Here is a 17,030-nt window from a genome sequence, read left to right as displayed (position 1 = left end):
AGAATAGAGATGTACTTTTCAAGAGAAGTTTAAATTACCTGTTTGTTAGAGTAGAAATGGTTTCAGATTCAGTTTGACAAAAGAAGTCCTATCGTCTGGATTGGTATATTGCCTTGCATAATAAATTTGATTGTGATCCTATTATGACATTTAAAATATTCTATTAGAAGAGATTGAATGACATAATGGATTGAGAAATTCACTACCGAGGATAAGTACCTAAAAAAATCCTAGTAAATACGAAAGTTGTAGACCAAAAATAATCATAATTTGTAGTCTGTTATTTTTTGTTGTTTTATTATCTCAATCTAATTTTAAAATGTCTATTACGTATCCACATATGTAGGTATTTAGGTATCCATCAGGTTGGAATAAGAAAACCAACTGAAAAAGTAACATAACAAAAGCAAAATTGTATCAACATTTTGGTGCATGGATGTTTCTATTAAATTACTTGTAATAGGCATACGAGTACAAAAAATCAAAGTTGCAGTTACGATTGACACATATAACAATCAAGTACAAGGATCACGAAGTTTACTTTGAATCTCAAAATATAATCGAAAGATGAGTTCAAGTGATGAAAGTCTCAGTAATTAAACATAGACAGTATCTACCCATGCAACCCATCCAAGTTGGTTATCATTTCACTTAAGGATTTTGTCTCCTAGCATAAAAATGGCTAGTGGATCTGTTAACTGTTCAACAATTGGTATTGGAAGAGGGCATAATACCATACTATGTATGGAAGAAACAAGAGTGGCAGGAATAGGAGGGGGGTTTGTTGATTGCTTGGCCATTTTACGTTCATGCTGATGAATCAACTTTCTCAGGTTGTCCTTTATCTTGTTGCTCTCTTGCAACAACTATGCAATGACACTGTTAATGTCCTCTGTTTCTTTGATTGCTCTATGCATTGTACAAATTTGATTGTGCTAATGTGGCTCTATTATGTGAGAACCAACAAATCAAAACAAATCATTAAAAAAGTTAATACAGGACAAAAACCCAACCAATGTGAAAGAAAATTAAAACATTGTTGGAAAATGCAAAAAAATAATTTATTGACTGGTTACAAAAAACATTAACTGAAAATGTAAAAAATTGAAAACTTGTAGGGTAGGAAGAACTCAGATGAAAATAAGAATTGAAACGAAAAGAGAAGAAAATAATACTTATGAATTTCATTTAATAAATTATACATTTCCTTTACATTTCAGAAAAAGTCAAATTGTACGGGAATAACTGCCAACTGATAGAAAACAAGCACGGTGGAGTGTCTTGCACTCTGTTAACACGCCACCAGCACCGGGACAACAAATAGTTTGGGATTTGTGCCGACCGATGGAGGCAAGCCCAAGTACGGTCGCCAGTAACACGTCACCAGCGTCGCGACAAAAAAAAACTGACCGTTGGAAAATAAGCTGGTCGACAAGTCTTACACTTCGGCAGGTAAAAGCCCCCACTAAAAGCCTATAACCTTAATTAATATGCCCAAAACATAATTATAGAGGGCCATATGAGGTTCATGATCACTAACAAAGTTAGGCACATAAATGTACTGTATCAATCTTTATAGAGGGTCATACGAGGTTCATGATCAATAACAAAGTTACTCAGATAAATGTATTGTATAAATCTGCAGAGTTGTGGCTAACTTTGTTATTGATCATGCAACAACTATGGCCCTGTATAATTGTGTTTCTTTGTATGTATGCATAGATTGAAGTCAGTGTTGCCTATCGAAAGCAAGTTGACACGACACTACACCATTGTAATTTTGAAATGTTGTGACATAATGCTAGGTTTTTGTGTTATCTGTTATTCTTTGAAAAGGAAGCTTATTTTGATTTTATTACGGTTGGTTTTGTGTTGTTTTTCTGTTTGCTAATCTCCCTCTTGTTGTTTTTGTTTTGCAGGTTGTAGTGCTTTTAGCTTGTACGGTTCTATGGTGGTTGACATCCAACAATTTAATGCCTTGAACCTGTAGGGGTGTGATGCAATGCAGGTCTATTACAACAGTATAAAACTATGTATAATTATTAGTATACTATCTGCCGAACTTTGTTATTTACCATAATCGACTATTAATGTTTGGAATATATATTATCTGCCTAACTTTGTTATTGTCCATGAATAACAAGGTTACTCAGATAAATGTACTGTATAAATCTGCAGGGTTGTAGGGCCATTACAATAGTATAAAACTCTGCATGATTATCAGTATATTATCTGACTAACTTTGTTATTGGTCATGAACCTTGTATGCATTAGTCTTCGACAGGAAAACACCCCCAGTGAAAGCATACTGGCTTAATTAATATTCCCAGAATATAATTATAGAGGGCCATATGAGGTTGATGATCAATAACAAACTTAGGCAAATAAATTTATTGTATAAATCTTTATAGAGGGTCATATGAGGTTCTTGATCAATAACAAAGTTACTCAGATAAATGTATTGTATAAATCTGCAGGGTTGTGGCTAACTTTGTCGTGACCGTACTTGGCTTTGCCTCAATCGGTCAACACGAATCCTGAACTCTTTGTTGTCCCGGTGTTGGTGACATCTTCTTGGCAACATAGCTAGCTTTGTCTTTTGTCATGGACCTCTTAGGGTTTTCGCACCATCTATTATTCAATTGTGTTACTCTGCAAGGTAAGTTTCCTTGGCTTTTATTAGTGTTTGATTTTTGTTTCTCTACAAAGTAAGGTTCTTTTTGTTTTATTCGGTTTATTGTTTACCTCTTTTGGGTTTGTTATTTTCTTGTCATTGGATTTTGTTTGTAGGTTGGGAGTGCTTTCAAAGGTATACTCACCGCTTAACCCTAATTGCTTTTTCGTTGACTCCATTCTCTCAATTGTTTTGATATGCAAGTTATCGCCTTGTTAAGGTTAAACATGAACTATCATCTCCTTGAATTTTGACTAACTTTGTTATTCGTCATGAACCTTGTATCTGGAATGACCATATGAGGTTCATGATCTACAACAAAGTTAGGCAGATAAATGTATTATATAAATAATAGGGTTTATAGTTTTTTTCGAATTAGGGCCATGAGTAAAATTGAAGGAAGAGGTTTTTTTCGACTTCTTGTGCAGTGCAATTAATGGGCTGGTTTTTTGTTAATGTAAATTCAAAACTGACTGTTGCTTAATGCCGTTAATCTGCAGGGTTGTGGCGTAGTTCTAGGCATTTGTGTGATTTGGCACTTTCTTCCTGTGAAGTCTTTTACTCTGTAAGGTAAATTTCTTTGGGTTTTATTAGTGCTTGATTTTTGTTTTTCTACAAAGTAAGGTTTTTTCTGTTTAATTCGCCTTAGTTTTGAGCTCTTTTTGGGTTTTTTTTCCTGTCATTGGCTTTTGTTTGCTTGAAGTTATTGTTGCCTATCGAAAGCAGATTGACAGGGCACTACAACATTGTACTTTTCAACTGTTGCGACATAGTGCTAGGGTTTTGTGTTATCTATTATTCTTTGCAAAGTAAGCTTATTTTGGTTTTATTGCAATTGGTTTTGTGTTGTTTTTTGGTTTGCTAATCTCCCTATCATTGTTTTTCTTTTGCAGGTTGCAGTGCTTTTAGCTTGTAGGTTTCTGTGTGGTTGATGCCCAATAGTTTAAGACTTTAACTTGCAGGGTTGTGACGTAGTGTAGGGCCATTACAACACTATAAAACTTTGTATAATTATCAACATATTATCTGCCTAACTTTGTTATTCACCATAACTGACTATTAATGTTTGGAATGTGTATTATCTGCCTAACTTTGTTATTATCCATGAACCTCATATGGTCCTCTATAATTATGTTTCTAATTAGTTGACAAATTTTGAAAGGCAAAACCATACTGAAGAGAATAACATGTACATTGATGGCCCTCATTAATATTTGTAGGTTGCCAGTGCTTTTACATTTTAGGGTTATGTGGAGGTTGACATCCAACACTCTAATACCGTTAATCTGCGGGGTTGTGCCCTATTGTAGGGCCATTACAACAATATAAAACTAATCACCCTGTCATTGTTTTTCTTTTGTAGGTTGTAGTGCTTTTAGGTTATAGGGTTCTCTGGTGGTTGACGCCCAACAGTTTAATGCCTTTACCTTGCAGGATTGTGACGTAGTGCATCACCATTACATCAGTATAAAGTTCTGTATAATTATCAGTAAATTATCTACCTAACTTTGTTATTGACCATAACTAACTATTAATGTTTGGAATATATATTATCTGCGTAAGTTTGTTAATGACCATGAACTTCATATCCTTCTCTATAAATTTGTTTATACTTAGTATTGTAATGCCATTTATTTGCAGGGTTGTGTCTTACATTGTAATGCCATTTATTTGCAGGGTTGTGTCGTACTGTAAGGCCATTACAACAGTATAAAACTCTGCTAGATTATCAGTATATTATCTGACTAAATTTGTTATTGGTCATGAACCTTGTATGACCCTCTATAACTATGTTTCTACTCATGGTCCTAATTCGAGAAAAACTATAAACCCTATAAAATTTCAGAAAGGATTCTAATTACAAAATTCCTCTGCTAAGCATAAATTTACTCATGGTCTTAATTCGTAACAAATTTATAAACCCTATAAAATTTCATACCCAAAACTCGCTTACCCTTGAAGCATTCAAAACAAGGATACCTAGGAGAGAATAACAGATAACCGAAAAGCCTAGCACAACGTCACAACCCTACAAATGAATGGCATTAAACTGTTGGAACTCAACCGAAACCAAACCCTAAAAGCTATAAGCACTCCCAACCTACAAAGAAAATCCAATGACAGGAAAACAACAAATGCAAAAGATGTCAAACAGTTTAATGCCTTTAACTTGCAAGATTGTGATGTAGTGTATCACCATTACAACAATATAAAGTTATGCATAATTATCAGTAAATTATCTAATGTTTGGAATATATATTATTTGCGTAACTTTTTTAATGACCATGAACCTCATACACTTCTCTATAAATTTGTTTATAATTAGTTGACAATTTTTGATAGGCTAAACCTGACTGAAGAGAACAACATGTACGCTAATGACCCTCATTAATATTTGCAGGTTGCCAGTGCTTTTACATTTTAGGGTTCGGTGGTGGTTGACATCCAACACTCTAATGCCATTTATCTGCAGGGTTGTGCCATACTGTAAGGCCATTACAACAATATAAAACTCTGCATGATTATTAGTATATTATTTGACTAAATTTGTTATTGGTCACGAACCTTGTATGGCCCTCTATAACTATGTTTCTAATTACAAATTCAATAGCAAGCATACATGATAAACCCTAAATTCATCTGCTAAGCAACATCAATCATTCTGGGAAAATACTGGAAACACTAAGTTCAAATAAATTCAACACATTTTGTACAACATAAACCGTATAAAATTTCAAAAAGGATTCTAAAAGCATAAATTAAAAACCAAAAACTTGCTTACCTTTGAAGCATTCAAAAGAAGCTTACCTTGCAGAGTATAATGGATAACAGATAAGCCTAGCACAACGTCAGAACCATGCAGATTAATGGCATTAAACTGTTGGAGATCAACCCAACCCGAACCCTAAAACCTAAAAGCACTGCTAACTTGCAAACAAAAGCCAATGACAGGAAAAAACAAACCAAAAAGAGCTCAAAACTAAGGTGAATTAAACAGAAAAAACCTTACTTTGCAGAAAAACAAAAATCAAACACTAATAAAACCCAAAGAAATTTACCTTGCAGAGTAAAAGACTTCATGACAAGAAAGTGACAAATCACACACAAAGCCTAGCACTACGCCACAACCTTGCAGATTAACGACATTAAACAACAGTCAGTTTTGAATTTACATTAACAAAAAACCAATCCATTAATTGCACTGCACAAGAAGTCGAAAAAAACCTCTTCCTTCAATTTTACTCATGGCCCTAATTCGGAAAAAACTATAAACCGTATAAAATTAATTTCAAATTTACTCATGGCCCTAATTCGAAAAAAACTATAAAGCCTATAAAATTTCAGAAAGGATTCTAATTACAAAATTCCTCTGTTAAGCATAAACATCAAGCATAAATTTACTCATGGCCCTAATTCGTAACAAATTTATAAACCCTATAAAATTTCATACCCAAAACTTGCTTAACTTTGAAGCATTCAAAACAAGGATACCTTGCAGAGAATAACAGATAACAGAAAAGCCTAACACAACGTCACAATCCCGCAGATGAATGGCATTAAACTAATGGAGCTCAACCCAAACTGGACCCTAAAAGCTATAAGCACTCACAACCTGCAAAGAAAATCCAATGACAGGAAAACAATAAACCTAAAAGATGTCAAAACTAAACCCACTAAAACAGGAAGAACTTTACTTTGCAGACAAACAAGAAGCAAACACTAATAAAGGCCAAGGAAACATACCTTGCAGAGTAATAGAGTTGACGACAATGAAAAACAATTAGGGTTAGGCGGTGAGTATACGTTTGTTGTGGAGATGGCAAAGCACTCGCAACCTGCAAACAAAATCCAATGATAGGAAAACAACAAACCCAAAAGAGGTCAAAAATAAATTCCACACATTCTGTACAACATAAACAAAAATCAAACACTAATAAAATGCAAAAAACTTACCTTGCAGAGTAACAGACTTCACGGCAAAACCCTAAGAAGTCGACAACAAAATTCAAGGAGATGACAGTTCATGGTTAACCCTAACAACGCGATAACTTGCAGAGCAAAACAATTGACAGAATGAAGACAACCAAAAAGTAATTAGGTTTAGGTGGTGAGTATACCTTTGTTTTGGAGATGACATTGAGTTCGAGATTCGTGCCCACCCAAGCCAGCTACGCTCACAAAGAACACATCACCAACGCCGGGACAACAAATAGTTCGGGATTCGTGCCGATCGACGGAGCCAAGTCCAAGTATGGTCGTCGCACCAACGCCGGGACAACAAAGAGTTCGGGATTCATGCAGACCGACGAAAACAAGCCCACAGGCGGTCGCTGCCAACACGTCACCAACACCGAGAAAAAAAAAACCGACTTTTGGAAACTGATTGGCCGGAAAGTCTTACACTTCGGCGGGCAAAAGCCCCAACTAAAAACCTATCGACTTAATTACCTAATATGATCCCAACTCTTAGATCTAATTTATTATTTATACTATTGCTTTAATTAGCTTACATTATTTATGTGAGTCGCTTTTCCAAAACTACTACAATCCTGATAAATTATAACATAATTTGTGTTTCACTGCGGAATTGCCGCATGTAATGAAATTGCAATTGCATATTCACACATTTGCAATTGAATACTGTTGTTAGTAGCATGATATTGAGAGGTCTCTGAAGATGCCAACTCTGGTTTTAACCAATGCTCATACATTTGGACCCACTTCCATATCCTCAACGCACAAAACACAATGTGTGTCTCCTGTAAGACCTGCTCCAAAAGTGGGTTGCAGATACAATAAACAATGTATATCTCTTCTGCAAAAGGGTTATAGTCACAATAGACAATGTATAAATTCTTTGAAAGTGGGTTTCATGAGCTGCAAGGATACATTCTCATTTGGGGAGTTTAGAAAAAGAGCCAGGTGTGCCAAAGGCAAAGGCAAAGTTGCAGCTTCCTCTGAGAGTGGTGGAGGTGCTACTTTGGATAAATGGATCAAGATGCTTCCAGACAAGAAGGAGCCACTGTATTCTCACAGCTTGCCTTGCATTGAGGCATGGTTAACAAGTTTGGGATTCGTCCAAAGCAAAGAGGACCGCGCTGTTTGGCGCATTGAGAAACCTGATTGGCGTGCTCAGCTTTCTCTCGACATTACAGACCTTTATATCAGGTACCAAAATTTTCAATTTTTTGGCTATTCAATTGCGTTGGCTGCAAAAGTTTCAGTGCCTCTTTATTGGTTAGTCCATTATCAATTTTCTCAAAAGAATTTATGGACTGCCAACAAAACTGGATGATAAAATCAATTTATTGCAGAAGTTTTTCTGGCCGTACTGAGTAGAGACTGTTGATTCTTTGTCGGATTTTTTGAGTGACCATTAAAGTTCGTTATGAGTACCACTGAGGTAGCTCCATTGAAACGTCTGATAAAATGCTTCAATAGCTTCTGTTCTGGGTTCGACAATATGCTTTTCTGGAGATATATTAATCAAAAACGTCGATTTCGCCCAAATGGTTAGGTCTTTCACAGAAAAGAAAAACAGAATAAACGAAAACCATTCGCTTGGTTTTGCTTTTAAGGATTTGTTTAAATTCATTATCCTTATAACCAATGTTTTAGGATAATGGTTTCCAACCTTACAAGAAAGCCTGATGTAAACAGTTATGAATAGTAAAACAATTTTGTGTTTTAAAAATTCCCCCAAAAGGCATATAATATTAGCCTTTGCTTAAAAATTCCCCCAAAAGGCATATAATATTAGCCTTTGCTTTTAAGTAAAATAAATTCAAATAAAGAAAGAAAAATATTAATGTCGATTGAAAACTGAAATAAGTCAACGGGACTCAAATACACAATCAGCATAAATTGCATGGGGATCGAAAGGAAGCTCCAAACAGAGGATATAAGCCAAAACTGAAATTAAAAGCACACACTTAGATTGTTGAAATTGGTCAGAGCATAGACAACACAATACAGTGGAATCAATACATCAGGATTTATTTCTATTCAATATTCATGGGTATTTACTATTTAGTATCTAGCTTACCGGTTCGGGTTCGGGCACCGGTTTGGGTTCGAAGAACCGGTTTGCTGGTACGGCAAAATTTTGAATTGGGTTTGGGTTCGTTAGTACAAAAACATGTAAATTTTATATATATATATATTTATATTTGTGCAGCCTGTAAGCATGAATTAAGATTAGCATGTCACATAGCATCATATAAACAACAAAACAAACATAAACTTGTAATCATAGCATCATGATTATACCATAATAGCATCATATACATCAAGTTTAATATCAAAATGATAAAATATTCAAGTATCATTGTTTCAACTTTCAATAATATAAAGTTTAATCATCAAATGGATCAGCTAATTCATCCTCCTCCTCCTCATCATAGACATTGACATTAGATGAGCCAACGCCACTTGCACTTGTAGTATAAGTTTGCTCGCCCTCCAAGTCATCAAGTGTCAATGCAAGAAGTTGAGAAGCGGGAGCATCCAAATCAGTATGCTCTGGCTCTATATCCCACATCTTCGTTTCCCTTTGTGTGTAGTCACGTTGTTTGTGTGAAAGAAAATGTAGGTTGGAATGCACATATACTAAATTCTCCGCTCTTTTTGATAGCAACCTGTTGCGCTTTACTGAGTGGATGAAATAGTATGTGCTCCAATTTCTTTCTGAAGCAGATGAACTAGCAACCTATGAAGACAAAGTAAACAATTAAAGTTATACATTAATAAAATTAAAATTAAAAATTACTAGCAACCTATGAAGACAAAGTAAACTACAAATAAACTTGTGATAAATTTTAATTAATTAAACTTATTTGTGATAAAACTTTTACAGCGAGGGGTTGTAGGTGTTGGAAGCATGCAATATGGAAGTACCACCAGCTATGAGTATCCTTCTTGGATCTATGACGAAGTGCCTCAACACTTAGACCATTCCCATTTGCGAATTCTATGAACTCATTTGTAACAATATCTCGCAAATCATCATCAGGATATAGTCTAAGAAATGCTGCCTTGTACCCATCAGATACTTCTAGATCTCTCCATGGTGGAATCCTTCCCGGTTTATCAAGAAATTGATTGCTATAGTACTTTGGTGTCAAGGCATAGGCAAGAAGATGCAAAGGAGTGGTCACCTTATTCCACCTTTCTACAATAATTGCTTTCACTTCTTTGAAGAATTTCTCCTCGGGGTCATTCTCTTTTGCATTTATAGTGAACTTCATTTTTTCAAGCATTGAGTCAATGGCATCATAAATCTCACCAATGCAAGGCCTATCCATGTCGGTATAGCGAATCATACTCATAATGGGCTTAGTGATACTTAGGAGATATGTAACAAGATCCCACCATTTCTCATTCAATATTCTCTCCCTAATTTTTTCTGCCCTTTCACTACTACTCCGCTTCCATACAGTCCAATTGTTGCTGATCACCATATTGCATAGTGCCACTCTAACTTTCACAAGTCGTCTTAAGACGATTGTGTTTGATGCAAAATGGGTCTCAGCAATCTATAACACAAATTAATGCCAAAATGATTAAAAAATAAAGCCAAACTTTAAAGAAGAATATACAATATAGCTTACACAATGATATTATGAACCTTGAAATTAAAAAAATCAGAAAATGTAAAATTAAATTACTATTTCACTTACCTTCAATAGCTCCAAATTCGAAAAGGATCTAAAAATCCCTTGAGACATGTGGTGGTTTGTGATGAACATCTGGATGTCCTCAGCCTCTGCGTACACATCTCTGATCCATTTTATTTTAGTCCCAATCCTTTGTAGCATAAGATTGAGTGAATGGACCGCACAAGGTGTCCAAAATATGCGATCATAGCATTCCTCAATCAACAAACCAGCAGCTCTACAATTTCTTGCATTGTCCGTTATGACTTGGACAACATTGCGAGGTCCCATTGGCTCAATGGTAGAGATGAGAATTTCTGCAATAAATTGGCCATTTTTTACTTGGCCCTCACAATCCACAACTTTCAAAAACATTGCCCCTTTAGGGGACACCGCTATGACATTGATCAATGGACGATTTTTAGCATCTTTCCACCCATCCGAAACAATTGTTACACCTGTCTCAGCCCATGAATCCCTTATGGGTTTCAATGCATCTTCAACCCTCTTCACCTCTTTGTCCAATAATGTTCCACGTACCTTCTCATAACCTGGGCCCTTATACCCTCTTGGAGCTTCATTAACACTTTTTATCATTTGCTTCCAATATGGGGAGCGGACAACATTGAAAGCCAACCCATTTGCACAATTGCACCTTTCTATATCTTGGTCAGCAATGTCTCTACTCTCATTTGGAAATGCGGTTTCTAAAGGCCCCTTTGTTCTTTTGCGTGTCAAGGGTGCTTCATTTGTGGAAAAGAAGGGGTGGTCTTGTACTACAACATCGGGATTAGATGGGGCTTGCATTCCCCTTGTTTTCTTTGCTGCGGTTTGATTCAATCTACGGGCTTCTCTCTCTTTTGCCTCCTCATGCTCTTTAAAATATTTCATTACTGTCTCATTTGGTATAGGTTTAGCATCTTTTCTAGGGCATTTTTTGATGCCTCTTCCTTTTATTCCACACAAATGGCCTACCACCCGATAATATGAACTATTTCGTTCAATACCACATCCTTGGCATCTCCAACAAAATCCCCCACCTCTTGGAAGTGGGTTTAAAATGTCAACATACTTCCATAAGGGAGAATTCGGATCATTTCTTTGTTTTGTAATTGTTTGTTAATTGGCAATGGAGGAAGAGGTAGATGCCATTCTAGTTCCTATGGCAAGAAATAACATAAACATATTAAAAAAAATAAAAAAAATAATGAAAAACATTTAATGTTTCATGTTTGACAATTTGTGAAACAAAAATAGTTGGAAAAAAATGTTAAAAAACCTACCTCTTGTAGCCAATGGGAGCTTGCAAATGTATGGAAATGATGCTGCAACACTTGTTGAAGCTTCAAAAATCAGTCTTCAACTCCTCCTATTTGATCTTGGAAGCCAAACTTTGTTCACCCTTTCTTCAACCTGCTGTCAAAAAACTTTTGTTTGCAACACAAATGAGGAGAAATGAGCCAAGATTATGTTTTAGAAGTCACTTTTAGGGTATAAAATTGACTTTTTACATGGCAGATTTAAAAAAAAATTTAAATTTTGCATTAAAAAACCCGTTTTGGGCCGCCCAGCTGTCCGGGTTCGACCTGGTTCGATCTTGGTCCACCCGGATTCGAACCAGGTCAAACCCCCTCTAGGAAATTCGAACCCTGGTTGAACCAAGGCCGGACTGGACCCGAACCATACCGGACCCGAACCAGGGGGGTGTGGAGGCGGACCCAGTAAGCTAGTTTAGTATTTACAAATTTCATTACTCTATTTTCTAGGAAACAACCCCACCATTCTCTGACCTAATTCTAGTCTACATGGGTGCTGTTACAACCTTACAACAACCTAACTGGTATACGTTTAAATAATAATTGATTAACAAACATTACTGTATTTCATGATTAGGAACAAACTTGAGCATTCATAACAATTGTGACATAGGCCTCCACTTGACATATATATCTTGGTCTTCAGTTGGTTTGGGTATTAATGAAAATCTTCTTCTCTCTTCTATAGCAGAAATATGATCATCATCATCATCACCACTGTCAGCTTTATAATTTTTTCTTTCTGGTTTGCCACTAAAACACTGAATGAGTCTTCAAGCTGTAACAAACTCAAGACTCGGATTTATCCTAAATACTTCTGTGGTCCTCCAACCTCCACTTGAACTAGGCTCGCTCAGCCAGGTTGATCATGATGGTCCTGTGGACAACAGATGGCTGCAAGAAGCTCTCCAACAGTTCTGGCACATTTTTCACAGTACTTGTCACCTCCAAGTGAATTGGATTTCCCCTCAATCAAAAAATTTGAAAAGGTACCACTGAAATTACACGGATATTCAAAAAACTTCAACTTAAGGGTTTTCAAGGATGATTTTCAACTATTTCAGTGTCTGAAAAGATACTAGGGTTAAAGTAAAATGATTTTGCTACAAGGTTTAAAATACAGTTTTTTATAAAGTGGCAAGTTTTTGGTAGAATCCATCTACTAGATGAAAAGATGTAGAAATAAATTATATTAATGAAAAGATGTAGAAAAAAAGAAATAAATTATATTAATTTCTGCAGATGACCAAAAGACTAAAGTAGGTCAATGGAACTAGAGGTTACAGCAAGTAACAATAGAACTAAGAAGGTTCTTGGAACAGAGAACCCTAGAATCGAAATAATAAAGTACACAACACAAAATAAAACACCGTGGTGCTAATAATAGCAATACAAATAGCAATGAATCGTGAAGAAGAGCCCCTAAAGCACATGCTGGCAAAGACTAGAAGTAAGTCTCATCAAATTTCCCTGTGTCTCTGAAATGGAGGAGTTGTTCAACCATCATTGGTTACAGGGAAAGATAATGCTTGTTGGTTGGAAGGTCATGATGGGATAGTCTAAGAGGAATCAAAGCAGTTCCTCAAGAAAGTCCCTTAACATTCAAGGTTGGTGTAGCTCCCATAGCAGAAAAGAAGCTCGTAATAGGAGTTTGCTCCCATGGTCTAGGTGGTGGGCAGTAAGTAGTAGATGCATGTTGTTGGAATGGGGTTGAGTTATGCTGTCAGGAATGAGTAGAGCTATGCTGCCAAGGGAAAGCAGGTTGGGGAGTTTGAGTAATCTGGGTAGTAATGGTGTGTTGAGAGAAGTGTCACTTAACCGATCTATTAGCTTTGATATGTGAAATACTAATCTAGAATTACATTTCTGGGCCACTATCTAGAGAAGATATAATTCTACAATAAAATAATTAATTCTGAAAACATAGTGGAGCTGTACAAAAATGCTTTTGGGAGATGTTTGGAGATGATATTTGACACAAACTGGCAAAATTTTGAGAAAAGGTTTGACCCAGTGAAAGAGATATCAAATTAATTCAATTCTAGACAATTTTGTAGAAAGTTAATAAGCCAAGACAAATTATCAATGAAAAAGCCAAATAAATTTCACAAGATTCTCAAAAATGATTGTAAAAACCACACTAGATGTTTTTTTTTTTTTATCTTTCAACAATAAGTGGGCATCAACATAAGCGATCACACAATGATTTCACTGTTGTCATAAAATGCTATTACAAAATAAACAGGTGATACAATATAGCTTTGGTAAGTCACCTGTCCAAAGCCCCAAATACATATTCCCACGTCCAACTGGAAAACATCAGAGAAGTACCTTGATTTTATGAGTTGGCACGATCATAGCATGTCAAGGAATCATGGCATAAGCTGCTGACTGATATATAATAGGTCTGATATTGATTTCAGTCATAAACACTACTGAAATAGATGCTAGAACAGGGACATATCAGTCTATGGTGCTCGCTGTAAGTGCTCAGAATCACATAGGAATGAATGCATTCACACCCCAAACTGCCAATGACTGAAATTACTCAATAGTGCTGCACAATCTGCACACAAAAGGACTGAAATGTCTTCAAAACCCCCACTGATATTTGATAACCAGAAGTGTAGGACTTGATATCATTAGCTGGGTTAACCATAACAGGGTTGGGAATGCATTGCGAGCTGCTATATGAGTGAACAGATCTGAAACAACTTAACTGAATGCCGCTTACAGGTCTGGGACAACCAAACAATAGCCCAAGAAGCTCACCAAACTCACCAAAATGGCCACAAACTGGATAGACACCTTGGATAAGAGATAAATGAATGTAGTAAGTCTGATTAACACGTTTGCTGCTATATATCAGTCAAATCAGACATAAGACCAGCGCTGATACTTTCCAGCCAGCCCACAAAACCATCCAATAATCATTCTAATACGATGAAGTTCACCTCCATTGATTTTGACCAGCTTTCCAATGCTTAGATGCCACCAAATAGTAACTGAGCCCTCAAAGGGGGAGCGACTCACACCAACCCATGAATAGTATGGCCAGCAAGGGCAAAAGACTAATACTCTCACACGAACCCATGAATAGTATGGCTAACAAGGGCAAAATTGTACGACCCGACAACTATCAACTTGCTCAATATGATTGCACAGCCTACAAGAACAAATATGATTGGGGCTAAAGCAAAAGAAAATAATGATAATCAAACCCTTATACCTTCGTAGGGTGTACGGCCTCCTGGAAATGAATGGTACAGCCTCTAATAAGGCTTTTCAGTTGCCCTCAAAACCACTTTAATCCTACAAAATCTTCAACAAACCTTTACCAATTCCTATTAAATTCTACAACCCTGAAATCTTGGCAGAAAACAACAAACTCCATTGAAGCTCCAATTTGATTTCTGAAGTTAAACCACCATAAGCTAGTTAGGGAGTATCTTTCACCACCGAAACTAACAACCTCAATAGGGTTTTGTCCTTGAGAGGTTTTTGAGAAGAAAACAAGTTCTTTCTAAAGTGCATAATAAAAATCAAATTCATTGACAACCATAACAATAAACCTTCAACCTCCTTTTATAACTTTTTGAAGCAATAAAATAGTACTTTATTCTTATTTGCTCCAAAACTCCCTCTATAAAATAAAATAATTATTCTTATGCACCTCTTTTCGCCTTTATTGAGAACTAATGTGTTATCATGAATAAAGTCCCTTTTCCGAGGGCTCCATTAGAAATACTTTTCAACACCTTTAAAATGAGCTATTCCACTTATGTCCCTTTTATTATTTCAACATTAGACAACTTAAGTGAAATATTAATTAAATAACTCAATAATATCTCCAAGTTGCGGAAGGCACCCAAATGATATAATTTTGCAATTTTGATCATACCAAAGTGATATTGAAGACTAGGGATGATGATTGAAGGCAACTAGATGAATTTCTTAAAATAGCTTGCTCCTTCCAAGAAGTTTGGAGAGCACCCAAAAGGTCGAAAATCAATTCTAAAGCATCAAAGGGCTCCATCTAACAACCTAAACTCAACCGCAAGAAGAATTGCTCTGCAAGATGGGTGAAAAGCATCTCCAAGAACTTTGAAGTTCTCCCTAACTAACCAGTTAGCTCAGAAGACTTGGAAATTGGCTAAATGTGCACGAATTGGCTAAGCACCAAAAAGGATACATGAAGAGAATAAGATATTTATTTTAGGTGCCCCAACTTGGCAAGGTCTTAACTCTTAGTTTGATGGGCAAAAATCAAACTTCTTTGATGAGTTGGAAATGTAACAACCACTAAACTTATATAAAGAAAAATAGTGAACCATCTTAACATTTAAATGAATGAATTAAGAACTATCCTCAACTTCAGCTGAAAATGAACAATAACCAACCAACTGCTTTTCATCAGAAAATGAATTCTAACTAATTCATTTGAAAGTAGTTAAACAATAAGAGTAGTTAAGAAATAATTTTCATATGCTTGAACGAGAAAAGATTCAATAAATAATTTCTCTATCAAAGAAATAGATAAGAGTTCAGAGAATACAACTCATTAAGCTTCATTTTGATAACTTGTACAATCTTCGGCATAGTCTAGGAGAGGGAGAGCATCATCAAAGGATTTTCCACCCAACCATAGACCTGATAGTCTCTCGTGCCTTTTCCTTCTATAATGGCCCGACCCTTTGCGAGGGTAGCAGACTAAGGATTAGACCTGAATGCGACTTTGCCATTTGAGCTTGGTGTTTAGAACCTACACGTAATTAGTTGGTCACACACTATAGGTACCTCCTAATGTAATGTCCCCCTTTGGGAGGACACTAAATTTTGCCCAATATACTTGTAGAATTATTGCAGGTTGCCTATTTTCAGTCTGTTGTGCTAATTTGGACAGATTTAGTTTGATGTTGTTTCCCTCTTTAAATGCACAGGTCTGCTGTTTATATCAATCTGATCTGCTGCCTATACTCAGATATATATATGTGTGTGTGTGTATGAGAATCCTTTCTATTCCATCAACTCTGATTCTCTGGTTATTGATTTAATATTTCCTATTCTTTTCCTTCAATGCCTTCTTTATTACTGTTCACAGATTTGTATTTGTGTTCTGATCTCTTTGATAAATTTTCATATCATTCTTCCAGATTTTCTTATAATTCTGACTTAGGTCTGCTCCTAAATCTGCTTCTAATGCTTCATATATTTTTTTCTATTCCATGGATCCCTACTTCTCAAATGAAAACTTCTCCACTTTATATCCTCCAATGTGAGGGAGAGTCACACCTCTTCATCATGTATGCCCTTTGGCAAGAGACACACCCTTCACCCTTAGCACCCTTCAAAAGAGTGCGACTCTTTATTATTTCTGTCCTTTGA

The 17,030-nt window shown here is 36.0% G+C and overlaps 1 protein-coding gene across 2 annotated transcripts in view; it reads left to right on the top strand.

Annotated features, from left to right (window-relative positions):
* Positions 1-7,214: 7,214 nt before the first annotated feature.
* Positions 7,215-17,030, top strand: part of LOC131062330 (uncharacterized) — a 76,156-nt gene continuing 66,340 nt past the window's right edge. Inside the window, exon 1 of one of the 2 annotated variants that reach the window (XM_057995968.2) lies at positions 7,215-7,843. In XM_057995968.2, the coding sequence (XP_057851951.1) occupies positions 7,353-7,843 (491 nt within the window). In that variant the 5' untranslated portion in view covers positions 7,215-7,352. The remainder of the gene's footprint in view (positions 7,844-17,030) is intronic. The other variant, XM_057995969.2, reaches the window with a different exon arrangement.

Source organism: Cryptomeria japonica, chromosome 5 (assembly GCF_030272615.1).
Source record: "Cryptomeria japonica chromosome 5, Sugi_1.0, whole genome shotgun sequence".
NCBI lineage: Eukaryota > Viridiplantae > Streptophyta > Pinopsida > Cupressales > Cupressaceae > Cryptomeria > Cryptomeria japonica.
Note: the sequence above shows the minus strand (reverse complement) of the source record. Positions and strands in the feature narration are given on the sequence as shown.